This window comes from Mobula hypostoma, chromosome 6 (assembly GCF_963921235.1).
Source record: "Mobula hypostoma chromosome 6, sMobHyp1.1, whole genome shotgun sequence".
In the NCBI taxonomy this organism is placed as follows: Eukaryota; Metazoa; Chordata; class Chondrichthyes; order Myliobatiformes; family Myliobatidae; genus Mobula; species Mobula hypostoma.
The window spans coordinates 79,171,704-79,195,988 of record NC_086102.1 but is presented as its reverse complement, the minus strand read 5'-3'; the positions used below and the strand labels follow the sequence as shown (position 1 = coordinate 79,195,988).

The 24,285-nt window shown below is 41.1% G+C and overlaps 1 protein-coding gene across 2 annotated transcripts in view; it reads right to left on the bottom strand.

The window, feature by feature from the left end:
* Nucleotides 1-17,841: 17,841 nt before the first annotated feature.
* Nucleotides 17,842-24,285, bottom strand: part of reps2 (RALBP1 associated Eps domain containing 2) — a 240,108-nt gene continuing 233,664 nt past the window's right edge. For both annotated transcript variants that reach the window (XM_063051049.1, XM_063051048.1), the window contains one exon: nt 17,842-19,864. In XM_063051049.1, the coding sequence (XP_062907119.1) occupies nt 19,796-19,864 (69 nt within the window). In that variant the 3' untranslated portion in view covers nt 17,842-19,795. The remainder of the gene's footprint in view (nt 19,865-24,285) is intronic.

The window sequence follows — 24,285 nt, the reverse complement described above, 5'->3', positions numbered from 1 at the left end:
TGATTCATACCTGCGGCAATACAACACCTTGACCCTCCATTTACATTTGGTTCATTTGTCAGGGTGTTGAAGTGAAGCAGCTGTGACATTACAGGGAGAAAGCAGGAGAATCCGATTGAGAGCAAAAATAAACCAGTGATGATCGGATGGCAGAGCAGAGTCAACTGGCTGAATGGCCAAGTTCTGCTCCTATGTCTTATGGGCTTACTGGAAGAGTGACTTTGCACCTTAATAGATCAGCTGATGCCCTCCTGTGCGAAGAACCATTTTACTCTCGTCAGTTCTTAAACTGCAGGTGCTGGCCATAGATTGTTCAAGGGGGCTTAAGCCCAATTAACAACTTGACGTGCCTTTATATGTGATCACGTATAGATCCAGTTTCAATTAAAGCAAATGCAAGTCTTTATACAGTTGCTAGATGTTCTTTCCAGCAAAAGTCAATAGGTCAAGTTGAGTATCTGTGTTTGTACAAAACTACTTTACCTCATCTGCAGGCACACCAATCAGTCACCATCCAGCACTCCCTCCTCTTGTTACTACCATCAAGAAAGGTACAGAAGCCTGAAGGCCCTCACTGAATGGTTCAGAAACAGCTTCCTCTGCCATCAGGTTTCTCAACAGCCCACGGACCCATGAACACTTGAACACTACCTCATTATTCCTTTTTTTGAATTTTTCATTTACTTTGTAATTTATACTAATTTTATGTCTTTGTACTGCTGCTGCAAAACTACAAATTCCATGCCATATAGGACAGTGATAATAAACGATGCTGATTCTGACAGAGATAAAATCAACCCCATGTCTTCTCAATGATTTAGGCTGGAAAGTTTATCTGGGAACGTTACGTTAATGCTGGATGGGCTCGAGGTATAATGGCTTCCACATCTGGTCCCCCTGTTCACAGTCCCTGTCTAAACCTAACACCTTTTTCAGGAAACTCCTCAAAAAACTTCCAGCTTTTGTTATAAATTTCAGGGGAGAAATTAGATGAAATATTCTCTCAGCCTCCCATTCTTCATTGTTATCGGTTTTCTTTCTGCTTATCAGGTGTGCGAAGCTGAGGACTTGAGGCATCTGACTCTCCTAGATTAAGTATTACAAGTTCTCTTACAGATTAGTTTCAATGAAATGTGAAAAATTCTAAGTGGTTGACAGGATGTTTGTGGATTTTGTACGATTCCTGGCTGCGGCGTCTAGAACACGCTTTATTATTGCAAAATATTTCAAAATAAAGGACTGGCCACTCTGGGCAGAGGAAAAGAGATATCTTCTTCCAGAGGGTCGGTAATTTTGAAATTCTCCATCCAGCAGAGATGCAGCAGTTCAGTCACTGAACTTATTCAGAAATTAGATCAACAGATTCTTAGACATTAAGGGATTCAAAGAACTTGAGAATAGTGCAGTACAGAAGCACCACTGTTCTGACTAAACTGTGGGTTGGACATGAGGGGCTGACTGGCTTACTCCTTCTTTAATTTCTTATACTTTTAACACAGGACACTAAAGTTAAATGCTGCAATCATACAATTTGCCACCAGCTCAGCATAGCACATCTAATCGAGGCAGAAACTTTTAAAATTCCACTTCAGCCATGCCTGTGTCCTTCTAAGCAATTGCGCATTCAATGTAAACTGATGGGCTGCTCTCTCACTTTTTGTTAAACAAGGACAGAACAGAAACCACATAAAGAAGCCTCACAGGGTGGGGAACTTTTATTCCTTCACTTTGAAGAACATGGCAGCAGAGTCCAGAGTCTCATTGGCATTTTCAGAAACTTAGTTGAGGGATACCTGTTTGCTTTTTTCACTAGGTTCTGTCCAGTGACGCGTTCCATGTGGATGTAAATGTACAGCACAGGGAGCATTTTTTTCAGCAGATGCTCTCTTCTATTTAACTGTTCACTTGAGGTCAATGAGTCAACATTGAGAAGTGGTCCTCCACAAATCATACCAGCTGATTTGCTCTACAACAACCACACAGAGTTAGGAATTAAATTGAGAAGGGGGGAAAAAAAAGAATACATATTCACTTTGCAACTATGACAATCTCAGGACAACCCATGGCTATTTATAATCAGTGAATACTTCGTAACCAATTCTGTAACAGAGAAAATATTGACACCATTTTTACAAACATCAAGCAACCATGACAGCAAAGTGTTAATTCTTTCAGTTGGTTGAAGATAAACATTGGCCAAGATTTAGGATTGGACTCAGACTTCAAACAATGCCATGGACTCTTTCACATTCACCTGGGAGAGGGGGTCACAATCTCTGTGTATCTCATGGGGAGAGACCTCGAAACTTTGGCCTTTTACTTTTGAAACAAGTTAAAAGACAGAGGGATTCATATCCTACAATGAGCAGTTTTGTTGCCAGACATGGTGCTGGGCGGGACACGGTGTTGAGTTAAGAACATGTGACTATCTAAGAGATGCTCAGAAGGTCAGACGGCTCCTCCGTATAGAGAAACAGAATTAACATGTCAGGTTGGTGACTCTTCATCAAAACAGGGGAGACAACATTTTCTGCTTATATTTCGAATTTCCAGCATCACAGTTTATTTGCTTTTCAATAGGAGATGGTTTTCAGAAGCAGGAGGATAGAACAAGGATCAGATTGAGGCACAGATTCCTTTAATTTCCAGATCTCATTTACATCGAACAAAGAACAGTATGGCACAGGAACATGACCTTTGGCCCATGATGTTGTGTCGCACTACTTAAGCTAATAATGCTTAATTAAACTAACCCCTTCTGCCTACACAATGTCCCTATCCTTCCATTCTCTGCATATTCATCAAAGCTGAAAGTACATTTAGTATTAAAGTATGCACACATTATACAACCTTGAGACTCATCTCCTAACAGGCAGCCACACAGCAAAAAAAAAACCCCCAAAAAAGCCATATATTAAAGAAAAGAAGACCATCGAAACCCAACGTTCAGAGAATGAAAACACATCAAGCCCATAAAAAAATAACAACCCATAAAAAAAGACAGTCGAACGCCTAACATGCAGAGGAACAAACCACACAGTGGAAACTATAACTGCAAGGAAATAGTGTTCTGAACTAAAGATCGCAAAGAAAGTTCAGTGCAGAGCTGAGTTGGGGAGCTGCCATCTGAACCGGCCCGTTTCTTGCTTCATTCATGTGTTTATCCAAGAGTCTCTTAAATATCTCTACTGTATCTGTCACCACCACACCTGGCAGCGCATTGCAGGCATCCACCACTCTCCGTGTGAAAATAACTTGCCTCGCACACTTCTCTTGAACTTACTCCCCTCATCTTAATACCTCCAGCATTAAACATTTTGACCCTGACTCCCTGGAACAGGCAGAGAGAGGCAGCTGCTGGCTGTCAGCATGGTGCAGTTGGGGCGGGGTGGGGTGGGTGGAGAGGAGCATAAGTGCACGCCAGCACCCAGGAAGTGAGATTTGCTGAGGCGTTGTTTCCAGGCAGGGGAAAAGCTGGCAGCAGAGAATCCTTCAGGACAGGAGAGGCTGCCTCTTCTCCTATGAGACCAAGTTGCACTGAGAGGGGTGACGCTGGTGAAAACACTAAAAAAAACTTAATAAAATTGCCAGAACCAATTAAACTCCTTGTCAAATAATTAGTCAGCACTTACAACTGTCAGTTAAGATGGTAGATGTAAATCAAGCTGTGTTTTGGTGGGAATTGTGACTCCCTTCTCGCCAGATAGAGTGAGGTAGAACTACTTCCAATGACACTTACATTTTTATTTCACAAGAGGTTTGCTTCATGTTTGTGCCTGTTGTAATCCATTTTATGCATCCATTATGTACTGGGATGTTTATTTAATTGCAACTCAAAAACATAAGCTCCTATGCACTAGAATTATTCAGGTCTTGTGGTTAAGTATAATAGGAAATCTGTACATCATTTTGACAGATTGCATCCCAGAGAATGGAACTGACTTGCCTGGAAAGTCCTAAGGCAGTTCACTGCATTCCCTATGGCCCATAAAATTAACAATGAATTATGCATAAACTCTCAAAGGGCAGGGCACGTTAACACGAAAACAAAACACAAATCTTGGATAAACTAAGCTGAAGTACGTGATTTTGGCTTTTGATGACTGGCCCTTTAGTTATAGCAGACGTGCAGCATCAAAGGGAAAACATCTGGGGGAAAAATCCACACAACAATCGACTTTGACAAGAACCATTAAAAAAGATTAATTTAATTTTTACCACTTCCTCAACCTTGTGTCAGAAATGAAGGCTAATCTGATGCATTTTCTTCTGCAAAGCCTAAATATCCTTTTCTAATTCGATAAGATCTGTTTGTTATTAGAATGAGGTTGACCAATAGAAACATAGAAAGTCAGCACAGGATTAGGTCATGTCGTCTTTTGTGGCTGCTCTGCCATTCAATATGATTATGATTGGTTATTCAAAACCATTCCCTGTTTTTGATCCCTTGAAATCTTTAACCATTCACATTACATTCTCAATATAAGTATCTTATAGTTAATGGTTATTTGAATAAACAACAAAATTGAGTACAGCACTCAGCTCTTCAAAGAATAATCCTCACATTGCGAGCTTGTCCTAAAAACAACTCTGAGCATGGTTCAGTATACGTTGTAGGTAATTTGATTTAATGTATGGTAAAGGCTTGATTACCCCTAAAGTTAATATTTAACAGCCACTGGTTATACAAATAAGCCATTATTTTAAACCTGTGCTGTCACTGCTCTGGGAGTGTGTAATAGTGCAATATAGAATGAGGTTTACTCTACATCAAGCCCATTTTTTGGTCTTTCTCACATTTTACCCATGTTGTGTGTTTTTTTACTACTTCTAGTTTTAAAATATCTTTATGTACAAAATTAACAACACATAAAATGTTGTCTAGGATCCACTTAGGCTCTGCTAGCAAGCCTCCAGTGAACTGACCAATACACTGCCTCTCCTCTTCACTCACATAAATGTAATCTTGAAATGGTGCCCAGGAGTTGGCGTCAGTGGATTCCTGATGACCCACTGCCTGGACCTGTGACCGTCCATTTGGGCCAAGCCCAGGACAAGCTGATGAAGAGAGCCTGTTGCCCTGGCTATTCCGATATCAGTCTCAGCACTCCGTAGGTACTGAGTAACACCATCCCAACCACTTCCTCTGAAATGCTAGTTAATTAGATACCAAATAACCGAGCTTTTGCTGTGTGCATATGGAAAAATAAATTCATGCTAAATACTCAAAAAAAGAACCATGGAAATCTGGAGATAGAACAAGACCATTTGGCCATTATATCCACACTGTTGAAGTTGGTGAAGAGGGTTAATCTCTCTTTTCAGCTCTTTGTACAAAGCCTGGTAGGTCACAGCTCTTCAAGTGCTCAGATGTGATGAGGAATTCTGTATCCACCACCCATTAGCAGTGTTCCAGACCCCTACCATTCTTTTCATATTAAAAAATTCCTCAGCACTGCTGTCAGTCCACAATGATTCTCCAGTCCTGACAACATCCTTTTAGTTCTCCAAAACTTCTTTTATCTTTCAACTAGATTGATAACCAGAACTAGCGCTCTATTTGTGGTTGTTGTGATTCCTTGCCTTTACTCACAGAGAAGCTTCCTTTTTGCTGCATTATCTACTTGTCCTGCTGCCTTATCTTTGAATATCGGTAGACATTGAGATTCCAGGAATGTTTTATTTCTCCACACTAAGTGTCCTATTATAGTGTATATGATCTATCTGGCTGGGAAATCAAATCTGTTGTCCAATAGAAATACTGGACGAGCAGAAGGTCATTCAGTACTTTATCATCCAAATTTAGTACCTTGTTCTCGATCCCTACAATCTCCTTTTTCAACTTGTTGCAATTAATGGTTGTATGAACAAATAACAAAATTGATTACAGCAATTTTCCCAATTGCTCTCACAAATGGATCAGTTCACACTTCTCCACGTTGAATTTTGTTTGCTATTCCTGTATATATCTACCCGCTTTCCTCGTATCTTCCTGTAGCCAACAACTTTGTTCCTCATTATCAACACCAGTTTTGGTATCATCAGCAAAATTCTGAAACATTGCCCTGATGTTCACATTAAGAAGTAAGGAACGTTATGTTGAGCCCATGAAACCCTGTGCTCACTGTCGTCTCATTTCTTAAACTCTCATTGACTCTTACTCCTTCTCTGATTGAGCCATTTTTTTAAACCCTGTTTTCTCATTTTCCTACAAGCCTTCAGTTTCTTGATCAATCCACCATGTGAAGCTTTGTAAATCACTCTGCTAAATTCCACCTGGAACAAATCAAGTGTGCTGCCCTCTCGCCATGCTGATTAGGCCACTTTTCGGAAGGCGGTGTGTGGTAAGGTCTAGGGAGAGGATATACCATACTAAATCTCAGAGAAACAGTACCCTGTGCAAGTCCACAATGTTCGGTTGAAGGTGGGGGATGGTTATCTTACTAGCTTCTATAATGAATTATGGCATATAGAAAAATCCTAAAAAGCACACCACTAAGAAATAAAAATGGTCAAGATGCCTATATTTGTAATCATTTGTCTGCTCACAACATGCTCCATGCTTTAGGTGACTAATTCCATACTAGCTTACAATTGGTGTCAATAATCTGGATCCTACTTGATTCAATGCATTTGTCCTAGCATATCCACACATTAGGTCTTAATCAGTTGATGGGTATGAAGTCTAAAATGTTTATTGCAAGGCCACCTTCTTGTCTAGGTACTTGTATTTCCATAGGCCTGTAATAAAATCCTGCTTGGAAAACTATCTGATTTATAATCTATGCATATAAAACTATAAAGGCAGGTCCTTCTCTCATGGTGTGGCAGTAAAATTAATTAAGGACAAATGGCCAGGCCTGATTTTCTGGTGAAATATGTGACTGCAAATTTCCACTGAGGAGAAACCTGGGATAGTCTGAACATGAAGAGGGGGGAAGTGGGGTTGTTTTAACCTTCCAGGTACAGATGAGGCAGCATTGATCAGGTTCAGGTTCTGAAGCTGTGCTGACTGCCGATTCCTTCCTCAATATAGAGCAAATATACAGAGCGAACGATAAAAATGAACCAGAGACATTCCAGCAATGGAGTAATGCTGGATGAAGGAATGTGGTTGATCTACTGTTGTATCTCATAGAAACCAATCTCATTTGTCATTTTGGTAGAATATACAGTTCCTTACAAGTGCAAGTACAATGAAAGGCACTTTCTCTGCAATCTTCTGGCTCTGCAGAGAGGAGTTCAGAGAGGAAAAACATTGGGATGTAGATGAGATGTCAATGGGGTCGGGTGGGAAAGAATTGGAGGAATAGATGATTGGAAGGAGGATGACTGTGGGAGGTCAGGAAAATAATCAGCTGATGGATAGGGGGGATAGCTGAAAGGAGATATGTGGGGAGGCCTTTAGATCAAATGGGAGTGGACAATGACTGACAAGAAATGAGAAACCTACCTCAAAGAAGATTAATGCCTCAGAATCTCCAGTGACAACCACTGAAGACATTGATGCCTTTGTTAAATACATTTAGGCAGGATTCTGACTTTCAGTCATAACTCTAGGGATAGCAGCTTTGTACCATTGGCTCTTCAGTCAGGCACATACACCATATGTCAAAATTTTCATTGTTTGCACAAGGATGATGCAATTTCACAATTATGACTGTAAAGCTAAGAACTACTCCAACACTATATTTAAGTTTGCTGATGACACCAACGCTGTTAGCTGAATCAAAGGTGGTGATGAGGTAGAGTGAAAATCTGGTTGAGTGGCACCACGATAACAAGCTCACTCAACATCAGCAAAACCAAGAGCCAATTATTGATATCAAAGTTGAGTTGTTAGTCCTGACGAAGGGTCTTGGCCCGAAACGGCGACTGTACCTCTTCCTAGAGATGCTGCCTGGCCTGCTGCGTTCACCAGCAACTTTTATGTGTGTTGCTTGAAATTCCAGCATCTGCAGATTTCCTTGTGTTTGCTAATTATTGATTACAGGAAGAAGAAATGAGGGGGTCTCATGACCTAGTGCTTATTAGGGGATTGGAGGTGAACAGGGTCAGTAACCTTAAATTCCTGAGTGTTATCATATCAGAGTATCTGTCCTGGGGCCAGCACACAAGTGCCATTTCAAAGAAAGCACTGCAACACCTCTACTTTTGTAGAACTTTGGCATGTCATCTAATCATCTAAAACTTCGACAAACTTCTATAGATGCACAGTATCCTAACTGGTTCATCTTGGCCTGGTATGGAAACAGCAGTGCCCAAGAATGTAAAAGCCTACAAAAAAAATGTTGGATACAGCCCAGTTTATCACAGGCAAAGCCCTCCCCTCTACTTGAACATACCTACAAAGTGTGCTGCCACAAGAAAGTAGCATCCATCATGAAGGACCCCCAACACCCAGGCTATGCTCTCTCCTCACTGCTACCGTTGAGGAGGTGGTACAGGAGCTTCAGGCCTCATACCACCAGGCTGAGGAACAGTTATTACTCTTCAACCAGCATGGACAACTTCACTCAAATGAAATGATCACTGAGCAAACCAATGGACTAACTTTCAAGGACTCTACACTCATGTTCTCAGTATTATTATTTATATTTATTATGATTTATTATTTATTATTATTTATATTTGGATTTTCAAAAGGCTTTTGACAAGGTCCCACACAGGAGATTAGTGTGCAAACTTAAAGCACACGGTATTGGGGGTAAGGTATTGGTGTGGGTGGAGAATTGGTTAGCAGACAGGAAGCGAAGAGTGGGAATAAACGGGACCTTTTCAGAATGGCAGGCGGTGACTAGTGGGGTACCGCAAGGCTCAGTGCTGGGACCCCAGTTGTTTACAATATATATTAATGACTTGGATGAGGGAATTAAATGCAGCATCTCCAAGTTTGCGGATGACACGAAGCTGGGTGGCAGTGTTACCAGTGAGGAGGATGCTAAGAGGATGCAGGGTGACTTGGATAGGTTGGGTGAGTGGGCAAATTCATGGCAGATGCAATTTAATGTGGATAAATGTGAAGTTATCCACTTTGGTGGCAAAAATAGGAAAACAGATTATTATCTGAATGGTGGCCGATTAGGAAAAGGGGAGGTGCAACGAGACCTGGGTGTCATTATACACCAGTCATTGAAAGTGGGCATGCAGGTACAGCAGGCGGTGAAAAAGGCGAATGGTATGCTGGCATTTATAGCGAGAGGATTCGAGTACAGGAGCAGGGAGGTACTACTGCAGTTGTACAAGGCCTTGGTGAGACCACACCTGGAGTATTGTGCGCAGTTTTGGTCCCCTAATCTGAGGAAAGACATCTTTGCCATAGAGGGAGTACAAAGAAGGTTCACCAGATTGATTCCTGGGATGGCAGGACTTTCATATGAAGAAAGACTGGATGAACTGGGCTTGTACTCGTTGGAATTTAGAAGATTGAGGGGGGATCTGATTGAAACGTATAAGATCCTAAAGGGATTGGACAGGCTAGATGCAGGAAGATTGTTCCCAATGTTGAGGAAGTCCAGAACGAGGGGTCACAGTTTGAGGATAGAGGGGAAGCCTTTTAGGACCGAGATTAGGAAAAACTTCTTCACACAGAGAGTGGTGAATCTGTGGAATTCTCTGCCACAGGAAACAGTTGAGGCCAGTTCATTGGCTATATTTAAGAGGGAGTTAGATATGGCCCTTGTGGCTACGGGGGTCAGGGGGTATGGAGGGAAGGCTGGGACGGGGTTCTGAGTTGGATGATCAGCCATGATCATAATAAATGGCGGTGCAGGCTCGAAGGGCCGAATGGCCTACTCCTGCACCTATTTTCTATGTTGTTTTTTTTTGTATGTGCAATTTGTCTTCTTTTGCACAGCGGTTGTTTGTCAGTCTTTGTGTGTAGTTTTTCACTGATTATATTTCTAATGCCCTGGTTAAGATTTCTACTTCGAAGCTGTGAGGTATTTTATTTTAGCAACCTTCTGTAAACGCATGTGTCCTGCTGGAAAGAGTGTTTTGGCTTCGGGTAAAGATAGGGGGCCATGTTGTCCAACTTAGGAATGTTGTGTCAGCCAAATAGGGTCGTAGGATGTGACAGAAGGTTCTAGTGAGCTGAGGAGGGGGAGAGTTTTCTGAAGGACAATAGCCTGGTTTGGGGTCTTTTTGGCGGGAGGTGTGGAGATAAGAGCACCAGGGAAGACGCCTGGAGGACCCCAGCTGAAAGTGAGACCCTATTGCTTTGCAAGGAGCGCTTCACAAAGTGGGGGATTCCAAGAAGGGGCATTCTACCTGTGGTTGGCGATGAGAATTCAGCGCTGTGAGTAAAGCAATACACCCAGCTCATACAGGAATGAGCACCAGTGTTTATGTGCACATTTAGACTGGCTTGATTGTAATGGGCCCTAATATCTTCCTTTTTTTTTCTTTCTCTGTTAACTATTTGATAAAGCTGAAAATTGGTAAATATACTTTATCATATTAAGCTGGTGTATGATCTGTAATTTCTGGGCTATCAATAACTGTGTATGGGCAGTATTTACACAGCATTCACTCAAATTAAGGTTCCTTTAATCAGAACATCATGATGTTCCTGTTTGGTTGAACCCCAAATTGTACTGAGCCTGGATGCGTATTGCTTGTGAAAGGTGGCCTTCTCACCACTGAGTCGTGTTGCTGTTAGCAGAGTTAGCAAACCAGCCAAGTTGGTGTATGAACTCCAGTGAGAGGGTTGCCTATTGTATTTCTTTGATCCACTGTGAATGCCTGCAAGAAAATAAATCTTATGGTTGTATATGGTGACATGCGTGCTTGGATAATAAATTTACTTTGAATTTTGAAAGTATCGCAGTTCTACCTTTCTGTCAGCTACACTAGCAGAAAACTGTAAAGGGCTGCCAACTTGGTGTCAATGATCGTTCTCTGGCCACTCCCTTACCACCAAACTATGCTTTAGTTTTGTGAACACTTATAGAATCCAGGCTCAAGTTTACATAAAACATCAGAAAATAAAATATCTGCAGATGCTGGAAGTCAAAAATAAAAAGCAGAAAATGCCAGAAACACTTTGGAAAATCTGCAAATTCCAATTGACAGAATACTTTTGTTCCAGCTGCTTAGTTTGGGCAATAAACATTTCATAGATATTTCGGTTTGGTTGAGTGATGCTTGAGAATCAGAATCAATAAAGGCCCCAAGGTACTGAACTAAAACAACTACTCCAGATCAGATCAGTAGTTAGAGAGAAATACAATGTACACTCTTCAGATTAGATGTTAGTTGGATGTTGTTGGCATTTACACATCAGGAGAAAGAAAATGTAGTGGGCTAGGAATTCCGTAATAGCTCAACTGATGCGCTGTTGTGGACTCCCTGATAACAAAGGTTCATTGGATGGGGGCGCCTGATGTCATTTGAGACAAAATAGGTTGAACTAACTCGATGAGAAGCCAGGCTTTACATTAGTGGAGAAAACCAGAAATTTGGCATGGCCTCTTTGACCCTTGGCAGCTTTTTTAGAAAGCATCTATCCAGATGGTATGGCTCTACCCATGACGCAAGAAACTGCAGAGCACATCTCAGAAATCAGTCTCCCCTCCATGGACTCTGTCTACACCTCCTGCTGCCTCAGTAAAGCAGCCAGCATAATCAATTATCCCATCCATCCCAGACTTGCTCTCTCACTCCCATCGGACAGAAGATACAAAAGCTGGAAAGCACATACCACCAAGCTCAAGGATAGCTTCTAACCAGCTGTTACAAGACTACTCTACAGTCCCCTCGTACGATAAGATGGATTCTTGAACTTACAGTCTATATTATTATGACCTTGCTGCTTATTGTCTACCTGCATTACACTATCTCCCTAACTGTAATATGTTATTTTGTTACTGTTTTTACTTTGAACTACCTCAGGGTACTGTTGTAATGAAATAATCTATATGGACAGCATACAAGATGACTTTTTCTCTGTACCATGGTACATGTAACAATATTAAACCAATTTACCCTCATAAATCATTGATTGGTTATGGAGGAGGATATACTGAGAGGGCTGCCTGCAGTCAGCACTACTTGGGAGGTCAGGACTGAGTGGAAGAGTGAACTAATAGGAGGAGTGGGGATTGTTGCTGGGGAAACTTGGATGGTCAGATGAAATTAGGGCTTTTATGGGCATTGACAGAGACGGGAAGGGTTAGGTGAATGGGTACACAAAATCTGTGTATCCACTATGTGCACTCGAAGATCTCACAGTATTCAGCAATCTGATTTTTGGCAGAAATCACTTGTGATATGCACAAAAATGTTCTAATGTGGAAGTGCTCTGCATCTGTTCATTCTTTTTCAACTGGACAACACTGTGCATGAGATGGCTAGTGGTTTTGTCCAGACACACCATTACATAGAAGACCTTGATGAACTTTTGTGAAGTGTAAAAATATGCTTTGTTTACAGAAGAGATTGGTTCAAGCCATATTCCAAAGAGACTGCCTTATATAAAGATATATGGAGCCTAGAATATTTTGCAGTGGAAGTGGTTATAGCACAGATTACTGCATTTTTGAAATGAAAACTGAGTGCATATTTTCAGCTGATGATTCAGTATAATTGGAAGAAAACACACCAGTGGGATTAGACTTAATTGGCTCCACAATGATAATAAATAAATGATTGTCAATGCTGTGACATACAATTGCTATGATGGGATGTTCCTTTTTCACACATTGGCGAAAATTCATTCATATTTCACACAGTTTATGAGGACAAAAGTCAGCTGAGTTGAGCAACCAATAAGAGTGCAATCTGTGTTGAACCAAATTCCATTAACAATGTGAATTTCTCTGAGTGACCTGGGAGTTAACTTTAGAACTATGTGGGGTATTACAGGGTACAATCCAAAATCGGAGGTCATAAGTATGAAATAATGACCAGAAAATTTCAGAAGGAATTCAGGAAAAATGCCTTTTGCCAGAGAGTAGCTAAATTCATTACTACAAGGAGTAGAACGTAGTATTTAGAACAGTACAACACAGAAACAGGCTCCTCAGCCCACAATGGTGTGCCGAACCAATTAAATCAAATGGCTAACTAATCTCTGATGCCCACACAATGTTCACATCTTTCCATTTTCCCCACATTCGTATGCTTATCTAAATGTCTCTTAACCCCACCCCACTAATATTTCTGACTCTATCCAGGCACCCACCACAGTGTAAAAAAGTTGCCTTCACATCTCCCTTGAAATACCCCTTCTCACCTTAGATGCATGCCTACTGGTATTAGACATTTCAACTTCTGGAAGAAGATAATCTTACAAACCTCTACCAGATCCACCCTCAGCCCTTAGTGCTCCAGAGAAAACAACCCAAGTTTGTCCAACCTCTCATGCCCTCTAATCCAGTCAACATCCTATTCTGCACCCTCTCTAAAGCCTCAACATCCTTCCTATAATGGAGCGACCAGACCTGCATGCAGTACTCCAGATGCAGCCTAGCCGAAATTTTATGAAGCTGCAATCTAACTTCCTGACTTTTGAACTCAGTGCCTCGACTAATAAAGGCAAGCATGCCATGTGCCTTCTTAACCACCCTGTCCACCTGTGTAGTCACTTTCAGGGAGCTATGAACTTGGACCCCAAGATCCCTCTGCTCATCAGTGCTGGTGAGGATCTTGCCTTTAACAGTGTACTGTCTCCTTGCATTTGACCTACTAAAGTGCCATTTCTCCATCCATATCTGCAAATGATCTATATCCCGTCAGCTTCTTTAACAGCCTTTACACTATCCACAAAGCCACCAATCTTTGTATCATCTGCAAACTTACTAACCCACCCATCTACATCTTCATCCAGGTCACTTATACACATCACAAACAGCAGAGGTCTCAGTACAGATCACAGCAGAACACCACTGATGACAGACCTCCAACTAGAATAAGTCCCTTCGACCACCACACTGTCTTTTATGGGCAAGCCAGTTCTGAATCAAAATGGCCAATTCACCTTGGATCCCATGCATCTAAATCTTCTGGATATGCCTCCCATGAGGGACCATGTCAAACGCCTTACTACAATCACTGTAAACAACATCCACAGCTCCTCCTTCATCAATCACCTTCGTCAAAAAACTCAGTCAAGTTAATGAGACATGACTTGCCCCGCACAAAGCCATGCTGGCTCTCCCTAATTACGCCATGGTTTTCTAAATGCTCATAAATCCTATCCCTAAGAATTTGCTCCAGTAACTTTGCTACCACTGACATGATACTATGTAAAATGGTAGCAATTAGCACTATGACATGATACCAGTCTATGGTTTCCATGATTATTCCTCGTTCCCTTCTTGAGTAACAGGACAACATTAGCCAAAGGCATTCTATACATACCTCAGGAGCGAGAGGATAACTAGGAAGAGGGAAGGATGACTCAAGGATAAAGAGAGGAACATTTGGGTGAGATCCTTAATGAGTTACATCATTATTTACCTAGAAGGACGTGGAGGACGGTGTTGAGCATATTGATATGCTGGAGCATTTCAAGGACCTTGCCTGTGGCTAGAGGACATGAAGATATTTGTCAAGGCCCCAGCAATCTCTTCTCTAGCTACTTCAAATAACCTGGGGACATCCAACTAATGCTTTTTAAGAGATCAAACACTGCCTCTTTCTTTACCTTGAAATGCCCCAGCATATCAATACTCTCAGCACTGTCCTCCACACCCTTTTCCTTAGTAAATACTGATGTAAAGTTCTCATTAAGGACCTCCCCCACATCCTCTGCATCCAAGCAAATGTTCCCCCCTTTATCTTTGAGTGGTCCTTCCATCTCCCTAGATAACCTCTTGCTCTTGATATATGTACAGAATGCCTTGAGATTCTCTTTAATCCTTCCTGCCATGGACTTTTCATGGCCCCTCCTGGCTTTCCTAGTTCCCTTCTTGAATTCTTTTTTGGCTTCTTTTTAATCCTCAAAGGCTCTGTTTGGTTCTAGCTCCCTAAGATTTTCAGTACATACTTTTCCTTTTTCTTCTTGACTAAATTCATCCCTCCCTCAACATCCAATGTTTTCTTACTGTGCTATCCTTGTCCTTCTCTTTTACTAGAACATACCCGTTTGACTCTGTGCAGTTAAGTGGACTTGTCCAAGAGCAGCTGTTCCCAATGAACTCTCCCTAGCTCTTGCCTAACTCTTTCCTAATTTGTCCTGCTCTAATTTAACAGTCCCTCACAAAATCAATAGCTATTTTAAAACTTGAGTTGTAGTTACTGTTCACCCACTGAAAGGTTGCTCACCTGGTCAACACCAGATCCAATACAGCCCCTCCTCTTGTTGGACTATTTTCATATTGATTTAATAAACTCTCTTGGATGCCCCTAAAAAATTCTGCCCTGTTTAAACCTCTTGCACTCAGAAGGTTCCAGTTTATTTAGATAAATTGAAGTTCCCCATGACAACAGCCCTATTGGTTTTTTCACCTTTCCATAATCTGCCTGCATTTCTGTTCCTCACTGTCTGGGTGGCAATTGTGCGGGTCTGTCCCAGAGAGATTGCACCTTTCCTATTTTTGAGTTCAACCCATATAGGCTCAGTGGATGAGACTTCCATTATGTGCCCTCTGAGTGCGGCTGTGATATTTTCCGATTGGTAGTGCACCTCCCTCCCCCTCACCCATTGCTGCCCCTCTCTCAACCAAATCTCTGTAATGGCCACAACATCACAGTCCCATGTGCTGATCCATGTTCTAAGTTCATCACCTTTACCTATAATACACTCAGCGTTAAAGTGTACACGCTTTGAACTACCCATCCTATTGTATCTATTACTTTGCTCCTGCCTGTTCTTTTACTGGCCTCTCTGTTCCTCCACTTCCTGAGCTGCTGCTTTGGTTCCCACCCCTCTGCCAAACTCGTTTAAAACAGAGGAATCAAACTGCACAGATACAGTTGAGGGGATGCCTAGCAAGCATGAAAAACGTGAATGCACCAGGATTAGGTGAAGCAGAATGAGGGGAAGCTTGTGTGGAGGTTAAAGATGGGCTGAAGTAATTTGTGCGCTGTATGACATTGGATGTGCTGTAAATTTCTTGGGGAGGATTTTACTGGTCACACTTGGAAAGAAATGGTGCAAATGAAGATATCCAATTATCAATAAATGTGGTGATGTCACTTCCCTCAAAGGCTCAATAGGTAAACACAGCACTAATACACTCAAAGCAGGAAACCAAGGAAATTAAAACACCTTAACAAAAGCGACTGGTGCCAGAGGGTATCTAAATACAAGCTTGTGCACCCAGGCCAAGTACAATAAACTTTCACTGAACTCAGCTGCAGTGCTGGGCTAGGTGAGAATTCTGCCTTTGTTTTAAAAGTGGTAATAGTGTTTACCCACATTCCCTCAGGATTGTGTGTGGGTCAAGTGCTTGGCAACACTTCCAGTTCTTAAACTGAAATGATTATTCGAATTGTTTGTAAATGGCAAGTGTTAAATTTTCCATTCTAGTCACTTCCCTACAACAGTGTATTGGGGAAGTGTTGAGTGGGAGACAGACAAAACAGCAGTCAGAACGAATCACCATGTTTCACACTAGGGTGAATCCTACTTTGCTGAAACAAGGTACTGCTCATATTTCCAGGAGTACAGTAAATTGAAAATGTACAAGTGAAACTCCAAGGGATATTTTTTTGTTTAAATGATCTCTGGTGGATGGAGACATGTGTGATCATTTAGCAAATATACTAGAAATTCATGCACCAAACTCTTGTAAACAAGTTACAGTACATTTAGTGTAAAACAATATTACAGTAGCACAAAGCAGGTGTCCATTCTTGTATAAGGTTGTAAGAAAGACGCAGATTGCCAGAATGGGGTGTATGAAACCATCATGGCTTGGCTTCGCGACTGAAGATTTAGGAAGGGGGCTGCCCACGTCTTCTGCAGGCTTGCTGGTGGCTGACGAGGCCAATACGGGACAGGCAAGCCTGGCCACAGCAGCTGCAAGGGAAATTCTGCTCTGGGTTTTGTACTGCTGTGTCACGGTTCTTCCTCCTTCTCCTTTTGTCCTCAATGCCAGCCCTGCGTGCGGTCTCAAAGGAGGAGACAGACTAGTGAACGGTGTGTCGCCAGGCCTCGCGATCGGAGGCTAGATTAGACCATTGGCTATGGTCAATGTGACAGGCACCAAGGAATTTCTTCAGAGAGTCCTTGTACTTCCTCTTCGGTGCCCCTCTGTCACGAGTGGAAAGTTCGACATACAGCACCATCTTGGGCAGGCGATGATCCTCCATCCTGGAGACATGCCCTGCCCAGCGCAGCTGCATCTTCAACAGCATGGCCTCGATGCTGGTGACCTCCGCCTGTTCGAGAACTTCGATGTTGGTGATGAAGTCACTCCAGTGGATGTTGAGGATGGTGCGGAGGCAGCGCTGGTGGAAACGCTCAAGGAGTCGTAGGTGATGATGGTAGGTGACCCACGACTCAGAGCCGTACAGGAGGGTGGTCAGTACAACGGCTGTGTACACACTGATCTTTGTGCCTTTTTTCAAATGCTTGTTGTTCCAGACTCACATATGTATAATACCTACATTACAGTTTTAAAAGGCTGTTCAAATAAAACAGTGGATCTCTGGCAGTAACTACAGTACACCCAATCTTCTCATAGTTCACATGATGTCATGAATTATCCATTAATAATCCCTTCGTGTTGCTTGCTGGCTGTCAGTGTTCATATCCTTTGTGATCACAGTCAAACAGAATGAGGCATGAGCATGGTTATTTGCTTATTGAGAAATAATGCCATAACATATTTCTAATGGGGTAGAATTCTGTCGAACCGTGTCCTTAGTCTGGGTGCAACACCTAATGGTTTTAAACAACACCAACAGGTCAAAAGATGAGGCACTGAACCTCATCTACTTATGACATTCTGCAGTACACAAGTACAACATTTAAAAGAACACATCGGATATAGGCAGTTTGAGGAAGGAATTTGCATAGACGGTACTTCGGGTTAGTTGGTGTTTAGTGCACTTGGTGCAAAAGGCAGTCTATTTCTCAGATTTTTGGTCAAATCCAGGTATCTAATTTAGTGTAATTTTGCATTTCACAATTTGCTTTGATATTGCCCCTTTACCATAGCAAAGTGACAAGGGTACTTCAAAGGAGCTATATCAAAAAAGAGCCAAATAAAGAAGTATTGGGATGACCAAAAGCTTGGTTAATGAGGTAAGGTCTTTGTAGAGTCTTACAGGAGGAAATTGAGGCAGGGGTTTGGTAAGGAATTTTAGAGTGCAAGACCTTGACAACTGGAAATGTTATTGCAGATTGTGGATCAAATAAAATCCGGGGTGGACGATCTGTATTGAGTACTGCAGATATTTTATTGACGGTTATAAGGTTAGGGATTAGACACAGTGAGGAGCCAAGGGCACGGGTGCAATTTAAAAGCATGAATGAGAAGTTTAGTGAGGAATTACCCATACAGCATTCAATGTACGCTGGTATGATGGGTGGATGTGACTTGCTGGAAGTTAGAATAGAGGCAACAGAGTTTTAGTTACAAGTGGAGGAGGAAGGAGGTCAACCAGGAAATGTGAAGTCTTGAGCTTCCAGTAAGCTTGGCTCAGGTTGGATTCCTGGCAAACCCAAGTTAGATGGCATTCAAAACAGCCAGAAAACTATGCGCACTGCCAGTTGGAAATATCACCTACTGAATACATGCAAGCCAATGGCAGATTCAGAAATGTTTGCAGTTTTATTTCAACAGGTTACCAGCGATCCAAAAATCGTTTATCAAGCAGTACCACTAGGTGCTGGTTCAGAATAAAATGTATTCTACAAACTCTGGCATCTCTATTTAAATTAAAACTCCACATTAAGTATAACCAGAATACAAATATTGCACATTAACACAAGGCAAACATCTGAAAATATTTATACAAAGTGACCATCAGAAGAACCGTTGAACCACAGCATGTCAGGGATTGAATTGAGCAATGCATTTCTAGAAAGTCTCTTTCTTAATGTATAAAATTCTTCCGTTATTTTGTCGACATAAGCATGGGGACATATCTTTAAACTACAGCTACAAGTAGGTCATTATTGCTATGGCATACAGCTGCTCAAACATTAAATATTCCACCTCAAAAAAGGTAAAACCAAATTTAGGAAAATATAAAATGTATGGAACATTTAGGGAAAAAAGAGAGAATACCCATTTTAATGTTCATATCACCTTCACTGCAGTAAAAAGTGGTATCTTCAACATTATCTCCCATACAGTTAATGTATAGCTTAATTTGAAAAAAATAGCAATATTACCAAAAAAATGCAACAGATGTTGAGTTGGGAGTGAGGAAGATGTGGATCATTTTCTAGGTCTTGGGTGATCAATAACATTCCCAATAGCATGGGAAATAAGAAAAATCCACATTAACAAAATCTCAGAAAATTATATTGGCCTTCCTTCTCATTTACGTTGCCTTTGGGTTTACAATACATGCAATGGAATCAAGCATGTATTATGCTTTAAAATGGGGCCAATATTAACCTTGGAAAAGATTTATTATATTACTACTTGTCACACAAAATGGCCAGATCAGATTGTGCTTTAAACAAGTGAATATTTAAATTCCAATATTAATGTTTGCATTGTATCAATGTTTCTAGTTTTGTGTTCAAGTATATTTTTGTAAAAATGACAGGATTGAAAGTCTTTGTGTCATATTGGCCCCTACTGTGCTTTCATTTGCCATGTTCCTATCAAAATTTCAATATATACACTGTCCTCACATTTGAGCTCCTGTTACGAGCTGGAAGCTGAAGTCACGTGTGAGGGACTGGTCGAAGGTGCTCCAACTGTGACTCCAGCACAATTCGCTCTTTGTGAACATCCTGCAAGAAATGAATGTTTGTATTACATAATTGTTTCTTTTATGCAACAATGAAGCAATGGACAAGGAAACCTTCCCTTTATTTTGTATTTTCAGAAACTGCATAGATTGAAGAGCCATGTTCAAAGAAATTTGTTTACCAACTAATGTATTTGGGTGCACAGAACATTAATTTAACAATTTTGCAGGTTATGATCCTTGCACTGAGAAGAAAGGGGTGGAAAGCCATATAATATTGCTAAATCACCACTCCTTTTACTGTCCAGCAATAAAAACTCAAATGCTAAAATGCAGTAGGCTACTATGGAACTATAATTGGCAAATGTTGATATTATTAGAGTTCTTTCTTTATGATAAATTATCTTTCCTGATCTCAGGATATTCCAGTGACCTCTAGAGTGTGTTTGGAATGGGATCATTGTCATAATGTGAGGATAACAAGGGTTAGGTTGTACACAGCACTATTCAGAATTGTAATATGTAATTATCTATTTTTATGATCTAGAAATGAATATTGACTAGGTCAGTAAGTATTCCATTCTGTATGAGTCACAGAGATATATACCATGGAAGTTCTCTGTTGGCCCACTGAGTTCATATCAAGTACCAAATCGATTTTTAAAGTAATCCTACTCAAACTCATTTTATTCTTTTCTCACTTCCAATATTGAGTCAATGCAAGAGGAGAGATGGGTCAAGTAAAGCAAGAGCAGAGTTAAGGAAAGCATATAATTTTGCTCAACATCGCCAGCATTAGCTGATTATATTTTGGATTTCCAACACCCGTTTTTACTCAATGGCTAATAATAAGCTAGACTCTAATTCATTGTCCAGCTTAATGGAGTTCTTTCTCTTGCTAATGAGTATGTACATATATATCTAAGAATTAAACATCATTTGCTTCTACAATGCTGTTGATATTTGGCAATGCAAATTCTTATATCCTCACTTAAAATGGCAGTTTGGCCATGCTGCAATTATAACCTCCCACCAATGGAGGCAATAGAGTTTCTGAATGAATTCTTATTATTCCCTTATGGGATGCAGGTATCACTGGCAAGACCAGTATATATAGTTCATCTTTAATAACCCCTGGTGCAATGCCATTGCTTTGAACTCATATATGTTGAAGTATTATTAAGTTCCAGGATTTTAACCCAGTAATGATGGACTAACTTCAGAGTTAGAAATTATAGCTTGGAAGGGATCTTTCAAGTTGCACGATTTCCTGGTCATGGGTGTTTCTGTTTGTTTAGATTTTAAAGGTCACAAGTATGGGAGAGGCAGTTGTAGAAATAGTAAGATATTGATGTACAAATTTATAGGTCATACACAATGCAACCAGGATGTAAATTTGAGGAGACAGTGAATTTTCAGGGCAATGAACATGGTGCCAATCAGATAGGCGGCTTCATCCTGGATGGTGTCAAGATTCTTAAGCATTGTTGAAGCTGCACACAATCATGAAAGTGCAGGCTATTTTACTGACTTGTGTCTTGTTTTTTTTTGTGGAAATGTTTTAGAGAGTCAGAAAGTGAGGCAATGGTGAACTCAAAGATCCATGGTAGAGATTCAAGGATGGTAATGCCCCTCTTTTTAGTCAGAGGTGGTCATAGTGATACTTCTGTAGCACAAATACTTTTGACATTGATTGACTAAAAGCTTTATTTCAAAATGTAAGGAAATTATGGTTTAGAAATATACTTTCCAGTGGCAACTTGCCACTGGATCAGCTTGAAAATAAAAATCATTTTCACAGTGTGCACTTAAAATTGTTGCTCAACCATTGCTTTAATGGTCCATTAATAAACGGTCACTTACTAAACTACCTCATTAGCAGTAGGTTGACGGACTCTGTAAGCAGTGGCAGAGCTTCTAATTTTTCAGTTGGAAGTTTTTACGGCAAATGTTACTTTCATCTCTTCTGAAACGTGGGTGCAGATTACACAGAGGTAATAGTTGTGTAGATGTCATCTTGGTAAAGTAACAGAGGAGTGGAGCAGTGATTTCACTAAAGAGCGGCCTTTATAATGAATTACGTGATCGAGGATGTTTAAAGCCACAGACCCAAGGACAATCTAGTAAATAAAATCATATCAATCTGTGGCATTATCACTATTCTGCAAATTTGATTCGCCACTGCTGAATGACTGCAATATTTGTTATTGAATTTGTAGAACTTGAATACTGGACATCCACCTGGGTTAGTTTGCTCCCCTCCTCTTCAACTTTGATGTCACATGCTATTTCTCAAAGAGAGCTATTGTCTGAGAGGATGAGACACCTTCAAGACCCATTGATGGCTTGCTCTTTCCAGTTTGTGATGCCTAGAATAGAATTCTTGAAATACACATGAAGCATATCCTTTTACTGTGATCTCGGAGCATGGGTGAGATAAGAATAACTAGTTTGTCTGGGAGGTAAGAAGCTGTCATCACTCAAGATGTCCATACTAGAGGAGTTGGTGCAAGAGGGACATTGCTTCACTGCTGGTTACTGTGTCTTCAGCAAGGATGTTGTTATTAGTCCAGGGATTTTCTAGATTCATTGTTCATTCTACTTCTTGAAGTGTTGACAGTATATCACCTAGATTTTGCATCCATATATAGGTGTGTAGTGATGATGATGTCCATAATATTCCAGTGTCCGGGTGAATAGTGAAACAAGTTTAAAGAGCAAATGATCTACTCCTAGATAAATCTGGCCAAGAGTCACATGAGGACTCAGGACCTAGCAAGGTTAGAGAGCAAAAGGTACATCATCCAGTCCACATATTTTTATGTAGACCTTGGACAGGAGTGTATCTCTGAGGTTAAGACAGCAAAATGGACAGAAATTTTAGCAGCTAAAAGTCTCCCAGTTGACAGACTGAGGTTGATATGGAAGATTCCCCTCAGCACCGCCAATGGTCAGGAAGGTGGAAAGATGCTGCCTGACCTTCTGAGTTACTCCAGTAGACCTTGTGTTTCTCCAGATTCCAACATCTGCAGAGTCCAAAGAGCAAAGCTAGAGGTCAAAGTCCGGTACTCAGTGAGTCCAAAGGTAGAAGGCCAAAGATCGAAGTCGGTGAGTCTGGAGGTAGTGGCCTAAAGGTTGTAGCCCTAGGTCAGTTTGAGCAGAGGTCAGAACCCCAACATCTACGAGTCTGTGAAGTTGGGCCAGGGACTGGAAGCCTGAAGTCTGACAGACCAGGGCTAAAGACTGGAGGCCCAGAAGTGGCCTGTTCTAGAGTTGGAGGCAGGAGTGTGTGTGTGTGTGTGTGTGTGTGTGTGTGTGTGTGTCTCTGTGCGCATGCGTATGTGTGTGTATGTGTCTCTGCATGGGTGTGTATGTGTATGTCTCTGTGCATGTGTGTGTTTCTGTACATGTGTGTCTGTCTCTCTATGCGTGCGTGTGTGTGTGTGTGTGTGTGTGTGTGTGTGTGTGTGTCTCTATGCATGCACGCGCACGTGTGCGTGCGTGTGGGCCTGGTGGGAAAGGACTTGTTTTACTGTTGCTGCTGCTTGTGTTGTTCAGCTGACCGCTGTGGGCATGCTATGTTGCCACTGGAATGTGTGATGACACTTGCTGGTTGCCCCCTGCACATCCTTGAGTGTGTTGGCTGCTAACGGAAACAACACAATTGTGATGTGATAAATAAATTTGAATCTGATAAATCAGAGGTCACAATCAGTACAAACGCATCACAGCAGTTTCCATCCATTTGGGTCACTTTGTTAGAAGTTAACATTGTTAACTCCAAAATGCTAATTCATTTTATATTTATTGTCCATTTAAGTACTTTTTCCTTGTTAATGGAAATATTGATTAATGGGGCTGAGCAGTACAAGTAATTCCCCTTTTAGCATGCCAACTAGGAAACCAGGTTTTGATGAAGCTAATTATGTTGTCATTGCAAGCCTTAGTGTTTGGGCTATAACAGAGAATATTGAAAAGCAACAGAGAAAGCAAAGGGCAAACCATTTTCCCTTCACACCAAGAGTATAGGGGAATCTTGGGGTACCCTTGTTACCAGTCCATGTTAGATAGCAGAGACCAATGAGCGAATAAGAAGTCTAACTTTCTTCATAAAACTTTGCCTCAATGTGTAATAGGGTACTCAAGAGAGCCCCTAAACTGACTGAGAGTTAATATTGTGGCAGAGGGAGCTGTAACCACTGGTTCAGACTTCACTTCTTAAAGTTCAGTCAGATTACTGTAATATAACTCTTCCTAGTTATTTTCTTTTTTAAAAGTAATATACTCATCCCATTTATTTTATGATTAATGTGGATTTTAGTGTTTTCTTTCATTCTCTTTTTCCTGCGTGTGGGTTTATATTTTGCTGGATGGCTTCCCACAGGAATCAGGCCTCTGCATTACCTTATTAAGCAGCTATTTTTCATCCAATGTATGATTCAATCACAGAAAGCACAGGAGGAG